Below are 17,736 nucleotides of genomic sequence, written 5' to 3'. Positions count from 1 at the left end.
TGGCCATTCATGGTGTAAATTATTCCACAGGATAATAGGCAAGCTTTCGTTAAATGTGTGCATTAAGGATCAGTAAAAGAAATAGTAAAAACCTGAAGCCATGGGCTCACAGGGGGGCAAACCTGCTTTGTTAATCCACGTGGCTGTTCAAAAGACACGTGATTACTTTTAGAATATTATTTGCATAGTAACAACCCAGGCGGGAAATGTGAACTGAGCGTTGGGTTCGCCCTATCCAACAGGGCGCAGTGCGCGCAGTGAAAACAAAGCCGCCGAAAAAAGAACCCTCTTTCTTCCAATTCGCGTTTCTCACACGATCGCCTGTTTACAAATCCCAGCAAGCGATCTTAACTTTCATCCAAGCCTCGTCTGATTTTTAAGGCCTGTCCAGTGTCATTAGAGTAATTAAGTAAGCCTTTAATAGGCTGTTCCGCCGAGTTCAGGGGAGATCTTTGGAGACTGAGTCCCCCCCGTTTGTTCTCAGCGTTTCTCACACGACTTGGTGACACGTTCATCTTTTATGAGAGATGGCAAGCTTTTTGTTTACATTCTTTATTTTTTGGAGTCTTCGGCAGGTGTGTGATTAGCCCTGGCACACGAGCGTCGCCTGCGTCACGGACAGCGTCTCCAGCCATCTTTGGCACACGAGGGTTACCCACAACTGGCGACTCTTTGGAGAGGCTCAATTTGTATCCTATTATCCTATAAGAAAATGTCTATTCAGTCGAGAGAATAGTTTTCATTGGCCTAAATTTTAATAATGCTGTGGAAGAATAGAGAAGAGAAATAAAGAATAATCCAGCTGGCGTGAGCACGCATTATTCCCCGTCACCTGCAAGATGGATAGCCTGGAGACCTCTATTCATTTGCCTAATTTCGGTCAACTTAACAAACTTTAGGAGAAATTATTCTGGCATTGTTGTGAAGGGTGAAGCTTTCTGATCGAATTAACAGCATGTTTTGATCCGGTAAATGTCATTAGAAAGAAAGAAACAATCGCGTTTAAAGAGGCCTGGGTAACGCGCCAAGTGGAGACGCCAAAGCGCATACTTCACAAAGGGGTCTAGTAAATGCCACAGGGGACTTTTGTACCCTCACATTGCTTAGGTTTTCCTCAACAAAGGGCATTATTTTATACTTGAATACATTTCATACAACAATTGTCTGTTTTCTTCAAACATATTTTCACAGCAAGGTTAACAACAGGTTTATTGTGTATGCTTCGTCTCACAGATTCAAACCGGTCTTCATGCGCCAAAATAGTTTGTTCATCTGCTTTTGGGGGGAACGTTTTAATCTTGAATGTTTCGCAAGGTTTTGATTTAATTGATCTTGTGTGCAACGTTGGAGGGAGGAAAATTGAATAAAAGGAGTTGAATAAAAAAATAAAACGCTTCTATGGACATCTAGAGCGTTAGAGACTTTACATCATAGAGAAACGCGTAAGCGAAAACGCTATGGGCATTAAATCCCATTACATTTATTGTGGATGTTAGAAGGTTTTATGAGACATGTTTTCTCTTGAAATACGGTCAACAAACATATTATTAAGTTTGATGCAATGTTTGTGACTTAATGGTGACAAAATCTCAAACAAAATGACGTTATAGCCGTGCGTCCTGGGTTCTTGGGTTATAGGCCTAGTCTCTCAAATAAGACAGTTATTCCCTGTACTATTGTGTTTACAGTATATAATAGTTAGGTAAATACGTTTTAAATTATGGTAAGTTTACGTTTTATGTTCGCTCATAAATTGATTATTTGGGATCTTGGCGTGTCAACTACTTGCAAGCCACAGGTTACCACGGTATGAGTACTGCAATCATCAAACATAAGGATAATCCTATTTTGCCCATATTTGTAGGTTAAATGAGCAGTTTAAGCAATTAACAATGATTATAAAATTATACTGCAATCTTCAACAAGGCCTTATGTTTGTTCTAGCCTATACCACCTTTACATTTGCAAAATAATAATAAATATAATAATAGTAATAATAATAAAAAAAGATAGTTTAGAAACCATCAAATGTTTTGGAAAAAGTGTCAAATAGATCATGGGGCAGGAATGTTTTTTAAATGTTTCTTTTTCTTCAGAATTCCAGAATTTAGTGGTTGAGCTACAAACATTATATGTTTATAATATAAGTAAATAACTTTCCATTATAGCAAGCTGCAGATTTATAAGACTTGTACTTGCATGGCCTGCATATCATCTACAATGTAAAAGTACAGTGTATCTCCTAACGGCGTAAATATGTTATCTTAAATAGCTGAAATGCCCCTTTCATATAAAAACTTTTCAGTATAAATTACGTTTCAACCATGAGACGCATTGTGTTCTGACCCACGATGACCTCTACCGGTCCCAGACACAGCCCTTAGCTTGGGGCGCCACCCTCTGTTTGAGCCGTAGTTCACACGGTGCTTATTGTATAAGGAGATATCGTGGAAATGACTTGATTGAAGCCAAGATTAAAGACAGTGGAAGACAATTTTTGTATTTTTTGTTTTGCCATTGATTAGGCTATTTGTCTCTTTTGGGTTGTCCAAGGCGAGAGTTAATTGTCTATAGCAAATGAGGTGTCATAACCGTTTTAAGCTAATCAACCATATCAGGCAACAAACCTGATCAATTTAGTTTCTGATAATTCTAAAATATAGTAGGCCCTATGACAGCAACATGTTGTTTACCCATGGACAAACTGGCTAAAAGTAGGAAAACTAAAGTCTGCTTTGTTCGTCTGCGGAAAAAATACTAAATTACATTTAACCTGGGCCTACTGTCAATAAGCTATGTGTCGGCTAGTCTACCATGACAAACATTCTACCAAAATGTGGGCAAATATTGTAATTCGGATTTTTAATTTGGATGAGGGTACGATAGAAATTGCAGACCTCTAGAGTGCGCTATTGGTTTGATATTAGGAGATGGGTTTAAAAAGTTACTGAGTATGTATAATTTTGAACATTTATTTGTTGTATATATTAATATTTTTGATGTTTCTGCAGATTTATTATTGTAATGGACAGACTTTGATTATTAAATAAATGAATACATAATACATAAACTCCGGTGCGTGCACCGCCCATCCACGAAAAAACAAGGGGACCCCAGGAACCAAAACGTTCGTTCTCAAAGTTATTCATAAAGTGATGATAGCTTTGGCCAATGACAAAACGTCTCTCAAAGTGTAGCGTATGTGCACAAATATTGTAGGGCAGTCCCTATTGGCTTATTGGTCACTAAATGACGAGTATTGTTGGAATCTTCAAGATTCAGACGTTTACTTGTTGGAGCTGCCTGCGTCAGGTTAGTTGGCTAATTCAAGAAAAAATGGGTGTTTTCAATGTCATTTTTACATTTGAGTGCGTGTTTTGTAAATGGCTGTTCGAATTTTAGTGTGTGCGTTGGCTAAATGCATTTTTGGCGTCTAGAAACTAGCGCTTTCCAGAGCGTTTCACTTACAAGAAGTGATTGGCAGGATTGTACAAAATGAAATATTTCGTAATATAGGCTAGCCTACATCAGAGGCTATAGTCGTGTGCATGTCCATGTCCTTGTTGTCGTGCTATGTTTGTTATACAGACGTACACACGTAAGTTCCTGTTCTTCAGTAGCCTGAACCTTTTGTATTTGGTGAATCAACACGTAGTCAGATATGGTTGTGGAACACCATTTTCTTCCTTACACCGCCAAGTATTTTAAACTTACCGTTACTGTCTGGAGATGATAGCAATACAAAAGGTCATAGTATGCAACAGTGAAAAGAGCCACACCAACTTTGTTTAGAATCTGTTTATTAGCGTGATGCGTGCTTTCTAAAAGTGCTGAAAGGGCCCTATTGTTAGTTAACTAGACAATATTGTAACCAATTTAAATAGACAGTGTTGCCATTGTGGAGGTTGTGTTTTGGCCGGTACAGGAATTAAATCTTTAAAATGTGTTTAGTTGTCTTTGGCTACAAATTGCTTTTTTCAATATATGCAGATTGGAAGTAGATCATTTCTCAATCCAACACCATCTAGACCTATACTATGAACACGAAAGTATCTCTTAACCTTTTCCACATTTTGTTTTGTCATAGGTCTACTACGAAAATGGTTTAGCCTACATTTTCTTCAATCTACTCACAACACCCCATAATGACTTACCAGAAATGTGTTTACAGATTGTTTGAAAAACACAAAACAATGAAAAACATTGACATAATAAATGAGACCCTTTCCTCATGAAGCTCACAAGTTTATGCTGCAACCACCATGCTTCACCTTTGGGATAGTATTCGCCTGTCGATGATCAATGTCTGGTTTCCTCCAGACGTGACACTTGGTCTTAGTTTGCAATGGTTCCGTCTTGGTTTCAACAAACCAGTGAATCATGTTGATTCATTGTCTTGAGTCTTTATAGGTTTCTTTTGGCAAACGCCTTGTGGGCTGTGCCTTTATGCTTGCTGTTTGTCTGGCTGCTCTAAGAAAAAGGGCTGCTTTGTAGAGTGCTGTAAGATTGTTGTTCTTCTGTAAGGTTCTAGACAGAAATCCTCTGGACTTCTATCACAGTGATATTCAGGTTCTTGGTTACTTGAGTTTGTTGGCTAACCAAGTTTGTGTGATGTTTTCAGACCTCTATCTGTTTAAAAAAGAAATGGAGCCCTGTGGGATTTGCAAAGTTCAAAATATGCAAAAATGTGTTTTAACGGAAGGAAAGTCCATCCATCCATCCATTATTTTGTGACTTGTTCTTGCGTAGCTTGCTCAAGTATTATTTGCACCTGTACAGGTGTTTACTATGAACCAGTTTTTCCTTCTGTGTATTACTGTGCAAACGTATTTAAGTACACTTAGGCCTAGTGCTTTAATTGGAGTCTTCAGAGTCCGGAAAATGTGAAGTGACATTTCTGGGAGACAGTCTTTTGGTTTTGATTCATCTGAAACGATCTAACGATTTGATTTGCCGTATTGTACTTTCAATCATTGATTTTGTGCAGTTGATCTATCCCATCCTCCTATTTTTCCCCTCCCTTCCTCCTTGCACCAAGGGCATACTGTAGTCGCACCTATCCATAGCTTGCTTGTCAAGAGTTAATAGCAAGATTCGGTTTCTGGTGTCAGCTAGCAAGCCATTCTTTATTTACACAACATTTACCATTCAACTATGGTATTGGTCCATCCACTCAAACAGGTAGGTTTAATCACCACCTGTGCTTCCTGGTGAGGTTGTAGAAGGTGAAACTGTTGGACAACCACTGTGGTGGTGGTTACAATTTGTCAAAAAATTATAAATTCATGACTACTCATGTCATAGGGAGTCAGGTGGCTGAGCGGTGAGGGAATCGGGCTAGTAATCCGAAGGTTGCCAGTTCGATTCCCGGTCATGCCAACTGACGTTGTGTCCTTGGGCAAGGCACTTCACCCTACTTGCCTCGGGGGAATGTCCCTGTATTCACTGTAAGTCGCTCTGGATAAGAGCGTCTGCTAAATGACTAAATGTAAATGTAAAGGTACACCTGTTTGATAAATGATATATTGAAGCTTTTATTGGGATGAAAAGTATGTGGACACTGGTCAACAATGAATTCATTAGCCTAACTGATCCTTGTTTGAAACGACAGTCAGTTGTGGAAATTCCTTAACGTTGGCCTCTAGTCAGAGGTCATACGAAGAATGTATTCAACATGTCTGAACACGTCACAACCCTAAATAGTTTTCTTGTATAGTAAGAGGCTGGCTGACTGGCTGGCTAGTCACTTAGTATTATACACACAGTATTATGTGAGAGAGAATTTGTGTTGTTCAGATCCAGTTATTAGAACAAAAGCACAATGTTGACATGTATTAAAAGGCTGAGAATTTTTCAGATCAAAACAGTGACATTGTCTAAGTTAGCTGACAGGAAAAAGCATAGCAGCTTTTTGTGTTTGTGAAATAAGACTGTTGACAGTATTGACATGTCTGCTGTAATTGTGGATCACCTGCGTGGAGTCTAATGAGCACATGAGACTGGTGTTTTGTGTGGAGGTTATGCTAGCTAATGATGTGGTGGGAGATGGAAGTAGGGGTGTCTGCAGTGCACGCGACCTTTGCTCCAATTTGCAGCCCATCCCCCTTCTGCAGTTGTCATGTGACTAGCAGTATTTTATTTCAGGGTCACTGCATATGGCCACAGTCATTGCGTTCCTCTTCAAGGTCAGGCTTTGTGTCCGAAGGCAGGGTGTGTGAATTGTGTATGTGGAAAGAGTTGTGTGATGATGGAGATGGGGGTGGGTAGGGAGCAGGGTAAAGGAGGACACTGGTGCAGCTAGCCATTCATTACTGGGAGCATGGCTGACTTGACCCATTGATGGCCACTGAACTCCCTTACCCTTCACCCACTTTCTGACAATTTGCTGGTCACCTGTGGTCCATTGTTTGTGAGGTTCAAAAGGATTTTGCCCACCTTGCTAAAGCATTTGGTATATGTAGGGCAATTGATATTTATAAAATATTCTAAAGTAAATGTTATTTGACAGAGCCTTCTATTTAAAGAGCCTTTCCCTCAATGGATCTATTCACCGACTAGTGAATTATGTATGCTGTACAGGCACAGTGTATATGAGTTGATACAGGGTCTAATGGTCTCCAGTGACAATGCATTAATGGCGACATAGATGCAGCTTGTCAAAAATATTGTGGATTTAATTAACACACCATATACTTTATATGGTGTGTTATCATCTGAGGGGGAGGGAGTTTCCTTGCACCTATCAAGAAAACAAATAAAAGGAAAGAAAACAATAATTATTAGGCTAGTATCAGAGTGGACCTGCATGCTAATCTACTACGATTTTCACAAATTAAACTAATAAATTGACAGATCCGTACACTTTCACGACACTGAATCCTAATTTACAACCCTTGAGCTGACAATCTCTTTAACATTACTTCAATTTACTGATTTAACATGCTGCCAATTATAACTTGTATGTTTATACAGACTGGGTCTGTGTTGACCCCCCCCCCCCCCTCCTTGTATTCTCTGTTTTGCAATGTGTGTGTGTGTGTGAGAGTGTGAGTGAAACAGAAAGGCTGCCCCCCCGCCTTCTTTTTTTTGTCCCCAATGTCTTCTGTTCAGCTACTGAGTGGGGTGACCATTAGGCTGGCTCTGCCATTGGCTTGTCATCTATCCAGGCCAAGTATGGAGAGTTGGGGTTGGAGTGGTGGTGAGGGTTACCTTTCCCCTGGAAACCACTCAGCGCAACCATGTGACATTCTGTGGCATGTCCCTGCTTGAAGCCAGCTGACACTCTTACATACATATGTTCACACACACACACACACCCAATGTAAATGTAGTGTAGCGGTGACTGTAAAGCTGCCTTTTAAAAAGGGGTTGAATTGAATATGAAGTTCAATTCACAAATATGACAACCAAAACGGCACGTTATTGATGCAGTTTCAAAGTAATTTTACAGTGCTTATCTTAGAAGTAAAGACTATTTTGGGGGCTTAGATACATTTGAATGTCCTGATTACATCTGAAATGCACAGCTAAATGAGTGATTGCCTCACAGATTGGAACATGAGTCAGATTATGGCTTTGTGTCGACATTTTAAAACTTTTTTTTTTTTGCCTTCAGGTTTCCTTTTTTCTAACCCCAAATATGCTTTAAACTATTCAGTATCTTTGTCTAAAAGTAAAGAATTTTGCTTCCCTATTTGGCCTATTTGCGTAATTATCATTCAGGTTTACACATGAGTGTTGATGTCTAACAGCATCAGTTGAGAGAATAAATGATAACTGAAATGTGTAATCATGACAAGTCAGTCTGTTTTAATATGCAGCTTGATGCTCAGGACTTCCAGAAAGATATGTCATAATATCATAAGTATATGTTTATAAGTGGTAGACCTGAAGTACATTGGGCACATGGTTAAAAAAAGTAAAATTTGAAGTTGTATAGTGATTAAACAAAAGAAGATATACCCTTAGTCTGTAACTGATTACTGTAAATATGAGTCATGGGAGTGGCTCTCAGTTTTGTAAGTTAAAACCAGATTCAATGTTTACATTTTGGCTTTTGAGAGCTAGGCCTGTTTTAGGGCTAGATTCTGTCAGTAAGCATATTGTACCTTTTTTCAAAATAAAATTCATGTTTAGTATCAACCCCAATCACAGGTAAAAAGGAAGCTAAGAAAGTATTGTGAACATCATTCATAGCCTAGACCAAGATACCAGAGTAGGTTGATTTTGTGTGCCTTTTTAGGTTGTAATATTTATGAAAATGTAATTTACAACAAAATGTGCAGCAAAAGCTTATGATTACATGTACATGATTTGCCTGTTGAGTCATTGAGTCAATGCTTCTGAAGGTGTAATGAAATCTTTTAATGTCGAAAAGGTATATAGGTGAAAGGTGACACATTAATAAAGTGGTACAAATTTCAGTTGCGTACACACACTGGATGGAATGGAAACGTAGGTATGAAAGCTGAGATAAGGAGAGGGGGACATTCTGTGCCAAGTATTGTAAATATTGAACCATTTTCTTATTAGGTGTTTGCTTGTGGACCATGCTATCTTACGATACCCTTTTTCACAAGAATGAACATACAGCAATATCTGATAATAATGATCATGATGGATTTATTAATGCCAACAGTGGAATGGACCGCTCATGTGGTGTTTACCTGTGAGAAGTATAAACATCATTCAACATAACTAAGGTTGCTGTATTGTTTTAAATCAAGGCTGATTCTCCGTTCATTATGACCCTGCCTGGTGATGAAGTAAACCCAAGTATGCCATATTTTGAAATCACTTATGACAGACAGACAGTATGCTGAAATACCAAATAAATATGGGTGTGGGGTGCATGCACTCCCTCTAGCAGAGTCCCAGATGAGTGACTGGGTGGAGAGAGAGCTCCTCACGTGTTCTTGTTTCTGTCTTATAAGGGGCGGTGCTCTGCTATTCATAGTATTGAGACCCACAAAGAGGTCTATTGGAGGTCATTTGAAGCCTCTGTGGAGGCGACTGGCTATATCGGCAGTTTGAAGGTAGTTAAATTACTTCACTTTGTGTAGACTAGGCGGTAGGTTTTATGTAACTATTATATTATTAATATAAAGAGTTATAGGTGGGATGATGTCTGTAGTAGGCTACATCTACATGCAGGTTCACTGAATTGTTTTAAAAGTGAGTTGTTTAGTGTTGCCATGCTATGAAGTGGTGAGTTTGATGTCCCAGTATTACTGTTTCCTGGGTTCCTGTAGAGTTTGCCATGTTTGTTACTAAATGGGACAGGAATAATCCATACGTGTTTAATTTTTTTGGTTTCATCCTTGTTGATGGACAGCAGGAAACTTGCTCTTGGATGATCTGGCAATTTCATACGTTTCGAAGCTACACTGTTCAGGCCTAACAAGGTTGTGTGTGTGATCTTTAAATGTAATTTAGGTACTGGTAGGTACTCTAATCTAGTGCGTGGCAGATTTGGTACTCCTGGCATCAACAGTCAATTTTCCACTGAGTTATTCTGAACCACTGGGTTGCCTGTATAATAATAGAAAGCAGTTAGTAGGTAAGAAGTCAATTGTGAAGTCATTGATGTATTCATTCGTATGACAAGCTTCAGGGATTAATGTTTTTTTAAGGGATTTAAGTCCTAAATCATGAGTAGACTACCTTATATTTCCTACTATCAGAAAATTACAAGTGGTATAAAATGTGCCAGTAATTTAAGATGTTGTTAAAATGTATTTGCCTTCAGTGTAAGGTTGACAACAAATAGTAACTGTTAATGTTTAACATATCAAAGCTTATTGTTGTTCATCCTGCAAATATTTACTGCAGTATATTTCCAAATCTATACTTCTCCTTTTTGGTTCTCCTTTTGTATTGTCAGACAGACTTTTCAAAGTGGCCTTATTTGCATGTCTTACTAGGATCACAATTTCTGGAGGAGGAGGAGGAGGGCGGGGGGGGGGAAGTGGCAAGACGGGTTTACAGTCTCGATATCCATCGAGACCTGTGTTCAGTACCGGTTATGTTGTAGTATCATTTCCCTCAAAATCTATTCATTGGGTGAATTCCTACTCTTGTTCCTATTCCGTAATTCTGTGTTACAGAATTGCCTCTAGGTTAGAGAGGTCTAGCTGATCCAAATAAGTACCAGAAATTACTATGGCAAATATAATCAATGACATGATAGGGAAGTGTAGGGGGGACATACATTCTTGTTAAGGAGTGAGGGAAAAAAGGTGAGTTGTCTGTAAATACTGTGGTAATCATGCCACTTCCTTCCTGTTCTGCAGACGGCAGAGATACACCATGCAGGCTCAGGAGTTCCTGAGACATTTCCGGATGCCAGATCTAGATGAGTTCAGGCAGTATGTGCGCAGCCTGCCCACCAACACACTCCTTGGCATGGGGGCCTTGGCTGCCTTCAGCACCTACTTGTACGCCACTCGACCCAAAGCCCTCAAACCGCCCTGTGACCTGCACATGCAGTCGGTAGAGGTCCAGGTGAGCCCGTTTTTTTTTTTCTTCTTCCAGTTAGGCACAACAACCCGCAGACCTGTCACACTGACTTTTGTATTGTGTTTTTGTACCATTTAATGTTGTTTAAAACGTTTTGCAGATTGTGATGAATTACAGACGTTTTGTTGTAGGGTGGAGAGTTTGCAAGGAGGTCTGTGCTGAATGACGACGATAAGCACATGACTCATTACTACAGTGACGCGCAGACCATGTATGAAGTCTTCCTTCGAGGGATGAGGGTGTCAAGTGAGTACTACTTAATTTTATTTTAATTTAGTGTAATCAGCAAACTTGTTAATTTATTATGTATTTATTACGTCCTAGAAGCTGCAATTGTTACTTTAAACTGATTTTCATGTGTCTACCTGCATTTTGTTCTGAAAACATTTGACTGTTGGTGTGATTTCGCATGTTTGGACAGGTTTTTAGGAATTCGGTTGACATGTCAGTTCACGTCCATTTGTTCTTTGGTTTCCAGATGATGGACCCTGTCTAGGATCAAGAAAACCTAACCAGCCATATGAGTGGCTGTCATATCGTGTGGTAAGATCTGTGATCATTTTTATATATAGTGTGTATATATATATTTATTTTTATTTTTTTAAGACCAAAAAACCCTTTTGTAGTACTTCACAAGACTCTCACCTCTGCTTTTACCAAATTAATTGTTCTTCATAAGAATGTCTGTTTTTGTTTCCTTTTAATTAAATCAATCTCAATCAATATACCCAACTGGCCAAATTCAATATGAAACAATTGAGTGTCATCCATCTTTGTACAGGTGGCTGACAGAGCGGAGCATATTGGCTCTGCTCTCCTCCACAAAGGACACTCTCAAGATGGAGACAAGTACATTGGGATTTTTGCTCAGAACAGACCAGAGGTTTGAGATTAACTCACAAGAAACACTTGCCATTACTCCTTTCCTTTGTATGTTATCCTTCTACACTTCATTCCATATTGAGTCTTGTGCTCCGTTTCTTACTGCATTTCTCACCTTTTTATTTAGGTGAGGGGGGGGGGGGGTCTCTATCTTAATCTGTCTTAATAAACAGATTAGATAGATATCCCCCTCATGTTCGTCTAGACAGGAATCATGCAGACCTTGTTTATCATTGCATTCCTTGTGTTTAGTCTGTCTATGTTTTGTATGTTACCTACAGTGGACCATTTCAGAGCTGGCGTGCTACACATACTCGCTGGTGGCTGTTCCTCTGTATGACACACTGGGCACAGAAGCCATTGAATACATCATTGATAGAGGTACTTGGGCAAATGCAAAATTAATTTGCAAGGTCATAACCCCTGTCAACCAGACATTCTCCCTCGTGTTGCATGTCTGTGCCTAACGGCTGTTTCACTACCAAAATGCATAAAAAGAGCAATTGGTGTCTGTGTCACTTTCGCAGCCACCATCTCCACGGTGATCTGTGACATGCCAGACAAGGCGAAGCTGATCCTGGAGTGTGTGAGTGGGAAGGAGCACACAGTGAAGACCGTCATCCTCATGGAAGCCTTCGACTCAGACCTGGTGGTCCAAGGACAGAAGTCAGGAATCAGCATCCTGAGCCTGGCAGAGTTTGAGGTGAGAGTTGGGTTACAGTTAGCCTTGCAGTATAGAATGGTCTGTGGTTATATCCTTCCTTTAGTGTTTAGTGTAAGGGAGTCAGATGGCTGAGCGGTTAGGGAGTCGGGCTATTAATCAGAAGGTTGTTGGTTCGATTCCCGGCCGTGCAAAAATGACGTTGTGTCCTTGGGCAAGGCACTTCACCCTACTTGCCTCTGGGACAATGTCCCTGTACTTACTGTAAGTCGCTCTGGATAAGAGCGTCTGCTAAATGTAAAAATGTAAAATGTTTCACAGATTAATTTATAAAAACATGATGAGAATTATGGTGTGATTTCTCGTTTGTCTCCCCAGGTCATTGGCAAGGCGAATCACCAGAAACCAATAGTGAGTATGACTTGCACTCACTCTCCTAAATTCTTTATTGGTTATGGACAAAGTATAAGATCTACTATACACATTGTGTGGTGTGGTTTCTGTTACAGCCTCCTAAACCAGAAGACCTGGGACTGATCTGCTATACCAGCGGAACTACAGGTGTGCCTTGAGCCCCTGGGAAGGACATTGTGTACATGGTATGATAAACTTCAGTATTTTAACTAACTGTTCTTTTCTCCACAGGAAACCCAAAGGGAGCCATGCTGACCCATCGCAACGTCATCTCCAACTGTGCTGCTTTTATTAGGATAACAGAGGTAAATCTGTTTCTTCAATACGGGGGGGGGGGGGGAGAAACAACTTCTGCTTTACATTCATTCCACAAAATGTCTACAGCTTTAGGACCTTTTGTTCCTTCCTTCTATACCAAACCTCCGGCTGACACATATTCCCCCCCCCACTTCCCACAGTCATTAAATATTTCTTCCTTTCCTGTGTCCTCTCCCTCCTTCGTTTCTCCTCCTTATGCTTTCATCATGCCTTCATGATCTTCAGGGCATACTTGAACCCAGCACCAACGATGTCCTTATTTCTTTCCTGCCTTTGGCCCATATGTTTGAGAGGGTTGTGGAGGTATGCTGCTGTTTGACCATTGGGTGTCTTTGTTTCTTGACAGATACACTGCATGCTGAATCTCCACGACATTCACATGTCATATCTCCCTCTTGCACACATGTTTGAGAGGGTAGTGGAGGTACGTGACAGACACATCCTCACAACGCTAACAGAATAAAACCATAATCATGTCAAACTAACAAAAAACATCTAAATGTGTTCTCTCATTTGCCGTTTATAAAACTGTATTTAACCAAATTATCAAATAACATCGCCCCTTTGGGGCAAATTATGTAACTTTTAACATGCAATAAACACGTACTGGATACGTAAAACAGGAAGCTATGGTATAACCATCCTCTCCTCTCCAGGGTGTGGTCCTCATCCATGGGGGTAGGATTGGGTACTTTCAGGGTGATATTCGTCTCTTGATGGATGACCTGAAGACACTGCAGCCCACTGTCTTCCCCGTGGTCCCACGTCTGCTGAACCGCATGTTTGATAAGGTTACACTTTACATTCTTTGATTTGTTTAGCTAAATGCATTGAATCTGTATAATTTATTAGTCAAGGTGTGTCCAAATGTTTGAAACGAGTGACATTTAGTTGTGTATTGAGGTCTCTCTCTCTGACATGCTCCACAGGTCTTTGGGCAGGCTAATACATCGCTGAAGAGGTGGCTCTTAGACTTCGCCACTAGGAGGAAGGAGGCAGACATGAGGAACGGTGTCGTTCGAACAGATAGCCTGTGGGACAAACTCATCTTCAAAAAAGTCCAGGTAACGTTACAGTAGCTGGGAAATGCCATATTATAGGGCGAGCCAACTGATATTGCACATATGAGTTTGCATGACAATGACAATTCACTCAAATCTATAATGCAGTAGTCATCTGTAGCTCTCAGTTTGTTCGACAACCTTAAGGCTTGCATTTTCTGTAAAATGTGTAATCCGTTGATCGGGTACAGCTCCTTAAATTGGTGCATTTGTCTTGGTTCTCCAGGCTAGTCTGGGAGGGCGTGTCCGTCTAATGATCACAGGAGCAGCTCCCGTCTCTCCTACCGTCCTCACGTTCCTCAGGGCTGCTCTGGGTTGCCAGGTAACGAGAACTATCTCTTTTTTTTAATGTTTTTTTTGGGAGGGGGGGGGGGGGGTGTGACTGCCTTTTTATTATTTTCATTTTATAGTGATGGTTTAGACAGACAGGAAAGTCAGGGGAGAAAGACAGGATGACATGCAGCAAAGGGCCCAGGGGGATTTCAAACCCGGGCAGCTGTGGTAAGGCCTCGGCCCATGTGGTACGCTCAATTTTCTGGTGAGCCGGGGAACCCAGGAACGTCTTCTAGAATGTTCTCAACAAAAATGTGTGTGGTTTTAATTTTCAAGCCAATCAAACACTGATGAACTAATACTGAACCAGTTTGTTTGCTGCAGCTTTGCATTTAAAAAGCTTGTTGTTGTTGTTGCATGTATTCTATTTTCATACAAAATGGTGCTTTCTGTCTTGCAGTTTTACGAAGGCTACGGCCAGACTGAGTGCACAGCTGGGTGTTCTATGTCGATGCCCGGGGACTGGACGGCAGGTAAGCCACACAGCTTAGTCAAGACACGGTATATAATTTTTGCAGAGCCCAGTAATAATGCTCAGAGTTTCCATTTCCTGGATCATAGTTATTACACTCTCCCCTTTAAAAAGAAAGGAGTCAAATGGCTGAGTGGTTAGGGAATCGGGCTAGTAATCTGAATGTTGCCGGTTCGATTCCTGGCCATGCAATGACGTTGTGTCCTTGGGCAAGGCACTTCACCCTACTTGCCTCGGGGAGAATGTCCCTGTACTTACTGTAAGTCGCTCTGGATAAGAACGTCTGCTGAATGACTAAATGTAAATGTAAAATGTTAAACCAATTATAGCATTGCACAAAAACATCTCTTACGTGTTCAGGTCACGTGGGACCCCCACTGCCCTGTAATAGTATCAAGCTGGTGGATGTGACCGAAATGAACTACTTGGCTGTCAATGGAGAGGGAGAGGTTTGTGTGATGCCAAAACACCGGACATGCCGGCTTTAAAAATGACATAATATGACTATAAAGTATACCATATCAAAATGGAATTTGAAAGAAATGGCATTGGAGTTAATTGATTGTCTTGTGTGTTCCCCCCCTCCCCCTCCACAGGTGTGTGTAAAGGGACCAAATGTTTTCCTGGGCTACCTGAAAGACCCAGAGAAAACGGTGGAGGCCATAGATGAGGATGGCTGGCTCCACACAGGCGATATCGGCAAGTGGCTACCGGTAAGACTCTGAGGACGAGCTGATGGGACTCGAATCATGAAAATATCTTGTCTTTACTTTCTATGACCCAATTGTGAATTATATATTTTAAGACCAATAGAATAACCTTAGCACCCCCTAGCAGAACATTTTGTTAGGATTAACACAGTTTTACCTTTGCAGAATGGTACTTTGAAGATTGTCGACAGAAAGAAGCACATCTTTAAACTGGCCCAAGGGGAGTACATTGCTCCAGAGAAAATTGAAAATATCTACACACGCAGTGACCCAGTGGCTCAAATATATGTCCACGGTGATAGCCTGCAGGTAAAAGACCAACTGCATCTTAAAATGTATATTGTGTATGTATGATGGCTACATGTAACAATTGTCCTTTTTGTGGACAAGGAAGGGTTTAGCTCAGTGGTTAAACATTTGACTGCAGATTCAAGAGGTTGAAGGTTCAAATCCCCCTGTACTGTACGTTGCTTTGCATAAAAGCGTCTGCTAAATGAATACGCTATTATATTACATTATTTTGTGTTTCCAGGCATGCTTAGTGGCCATAGTTGTGCCAGATCCTGACTTCCTACCAGGCTGGGCAAAGAGGAAAGGCATTGAAGGATCTTTTGATGAACTCTGCAAGAGCAAGGTTTGCTTGGTTTCACAATAAGTCACTGTTAACTTGGTGTTAATGTTTTCTTTTTCATATCAAAACCTTTTAATTTTGTGAAATAATATTTCATATTTTCCTTTCCAGGACATGAAGAATGCTATTCTCGAAGATATTGTCAGGCTTGGTAAAGAAGCAGGGCTGAAGTCTTTTGAACAGGTGACTCTACCTTAAAAATTCCCTTTACTTGCTTAGAAGTGTTCTAGTCCTATCGGATGTTTTTACTAACATTCCTTCCACTTGCTTTTTGTTCTCCTTTCTTTGCAGGTGAGGGATATTGTGTTGCACACAGAAATGTTCTCCGTCCAAAATGGTCTCCTAACCCCCACCCTTAAGGCTAAGAGGGCCGACATCCGCAAACACTTCAAGGAGCAGATTGACACGCTCTACGCCAAGATCAAAATGTGAGGCAACTCTGTACACAGACCCCTAGTCAGGGAAGATCACAATTTGGAGGTCATAGACAAAGCCAAACAGCGCGCACAGAAAGGGAGAGACTTAAAGGGTTCATGCTTCATATCTCTGCGTCTCTCTAATCTATTCATTTCTAGCGCAGTGGCCCATTTTTCATTTTGTTCTCTTGCTCACCCGTACAAATATTCTTTGATCAGGTCACCACCTTTTTGTGAGACTTTACTAATCACTCCAATGGAAGCAAAAAATATATACTTTTTGGGGGTTTGGTGTTAGTCCTCTTGTGGTACAGATTGTCAACTATCACAAACAGCCTTTCAATGTACTGTTTTTGCTATTTAAGTTGCTATTTAATATACTTTCTAAATGTAACTGTAAATAGTTTATCTGTAGTTCAAGAAAGTGAAGTTATATGAAAGACAGGTGGATCAAGGTTTATTATTGTTGAGCTTTTGTTTATTCTGTATGTTGTATTAAAGAGCCACTCCAACATTTGTCAAGCCATGTAAACACATTGCCAACAGGCAGTGAGCACATTAAACAAATGTTAGTCTGATTAGTAATGGTGTTTATATGGTACAAACAAGTGCATGTACTCCCTCAAGTGTCCTTGACAATTTCAGTGGCCTCAAACTGCCAAATCGCACACAGCATGTATGCTACCTGTCATTTTGAATGCAGTTTCATATGGTTATCCAATGGGAAGTTGGCTACGATCTTATAAACCCCCAACTTGTCTGATGGGCGCAGATCCTCTTCAAAGTGTGCCTTTTCAATTTGGTGCATTCTGGGATGTAATGGTGTGGCCAAAGAAAAAGATTGGCCATGACAACTTCCAAGCTACCTTGATTGCCTATGAAAAACCATGTTACAAAATTTCTTTATGTGAATTGCAGAATGTGCTTTAAGAAATCAGGTTACGTGATTCATGTATAGGTGTGTCCCCCCCCCCCCCCCCCCCGCTCGCTGGGTAATTGGGATTCTGTTTGTAGTACATTTTGTTTCTAAATATGTTATTGCATATGGCCAACCACAAACTTCAATGTCATTTATTTAATCTGTCTTAAGTTAAACAACCACTGTCTCGATTCACATCGATTGCAAATTGTCGGTTTGGCCTAGCCACTCTAATTATTAAAGATGGATGCCCACGCTCCTATCCATACCCCTAGTAGGGGCAAGTGAATCTTGACTGGGCAAAAGTGTTTTGTACAGGAGAGAAGATTTATCTTTATACAACTCTATAGCATATAAACACTTGTTTCTCCAAGCTGTCTCTGGTTCCTTATTGTTGCACT

General features: G+C 40.5%; 1 protein-coding gene across 3 annotated transcripts; it reads left to right on the top strand.

The window, feature by feature from the left end:
• Positions 1 to 3,253: 3,253 nt before the first annotated feature.
• On the top strand, positions 3,254 to 17,708 carry acsl1a (acyl-CoA synthetase long chain family member 1a). Of its 3 annotated transcripts, none has more exons than XM_067250384.1 (21): positions 3,254 to 3,312; positions 10,293 to 10,503; positions 10,650 to 10,764; positions 10,997 to 11,061; positions 11,300 to 11,401; positions 11,682 to 11,781; positions 11,928 to 12,103; positions 12,440 to 12,472; positions 12,571 to 12,622; positions 12,707 to 12,780; positions 13,140 to 13,217; positions 13,450 to 13,584; positions 13,723 to 13,857; positions 14,081 to 14,176; positions 14,588 to 14,660; positions 15,020 to 15,108; positions 15,256 to 15,372; positions 15,535 to 15,678; positions 15,902 to 16,003; positions 16,112 to 16,183; positions 16,292 to 17,708. In XM_067250384.1, the coding sequence occupies exons 2-21, from the start codon at positions 10,309 to 10,311 to the stop codon at positions 16,430 to 16,432; spliced, it is 2,094 nt and encodes a 697-aa protein (XP_067106485.1). In that variant the 5' UTR covers positions 3,254 to 3,312; positions 10,293 to 10,308; the 3' UTR covers positions 16,433 to 17,708. The 3 variants fall into 3 exon arrangements, with proteins under 3 accessions (XP_067106485.1, XP_067106483.1, XP_067106484.1); XM_067250382.1 differs by lacking the exon at positions 13,140 to 13,217 and adding an exon at positions 13,019 to 13,096; XM_067250383.1 differs by lacking the exons at positions 3,254 to 3,312; positions 13,140 to 13,217 and adding exons at positions 8,970 to 9,035; positions 13,019 to 13,096.
• The last annotated feature ends 28 nt before the right edge of the window (positions 17,709 to 17,736 follow it).

Source organism: Osmerus mordax, chromosome 14 (genome assembly GCF_038355195.1).
Source record: "Osmerus mordax isolate fOsmMor3 chromosome 14, fOsmMor3.pri, whole genome shotgun sequence".
In the NCBI taxonomy this organism is placed as follows: Eukaryota; Metazoa; Chordata; class Actinopteri; order Osmeriformes; family Osmeridae; genus Osmerus; species Osmerus mordax.
Note: the sequence above shows the minus strand (reverse complement) of the source record. Positions and strands in the feature narration are given on the sequence as shown.

Bases quoted from the DNA above. Each gene is read 5' to 3' on its own strand.
- acsl1a (XM_067250384.1), top strand. From the start codon at position 10,309: ATGCAGGCTCAGGAGTTCCTGAGACATTTCCGGATGCCAGATCTAGAT. The intron at 12,781-13,139 runs GTAAATCTGTTT...GTTTCTTGACAG, and splicing joins CTTTTATTAGGATAACAGAG to ATACACTGCATGCTGAATCT. The intron at 13,218-13,449 runs GTACGTGACAGA...TCTCCTCTCCAG, and splicing joins TGTTTGAGAGGGTAGTGGAG to GGTGTGGTCCTCATCCATGG.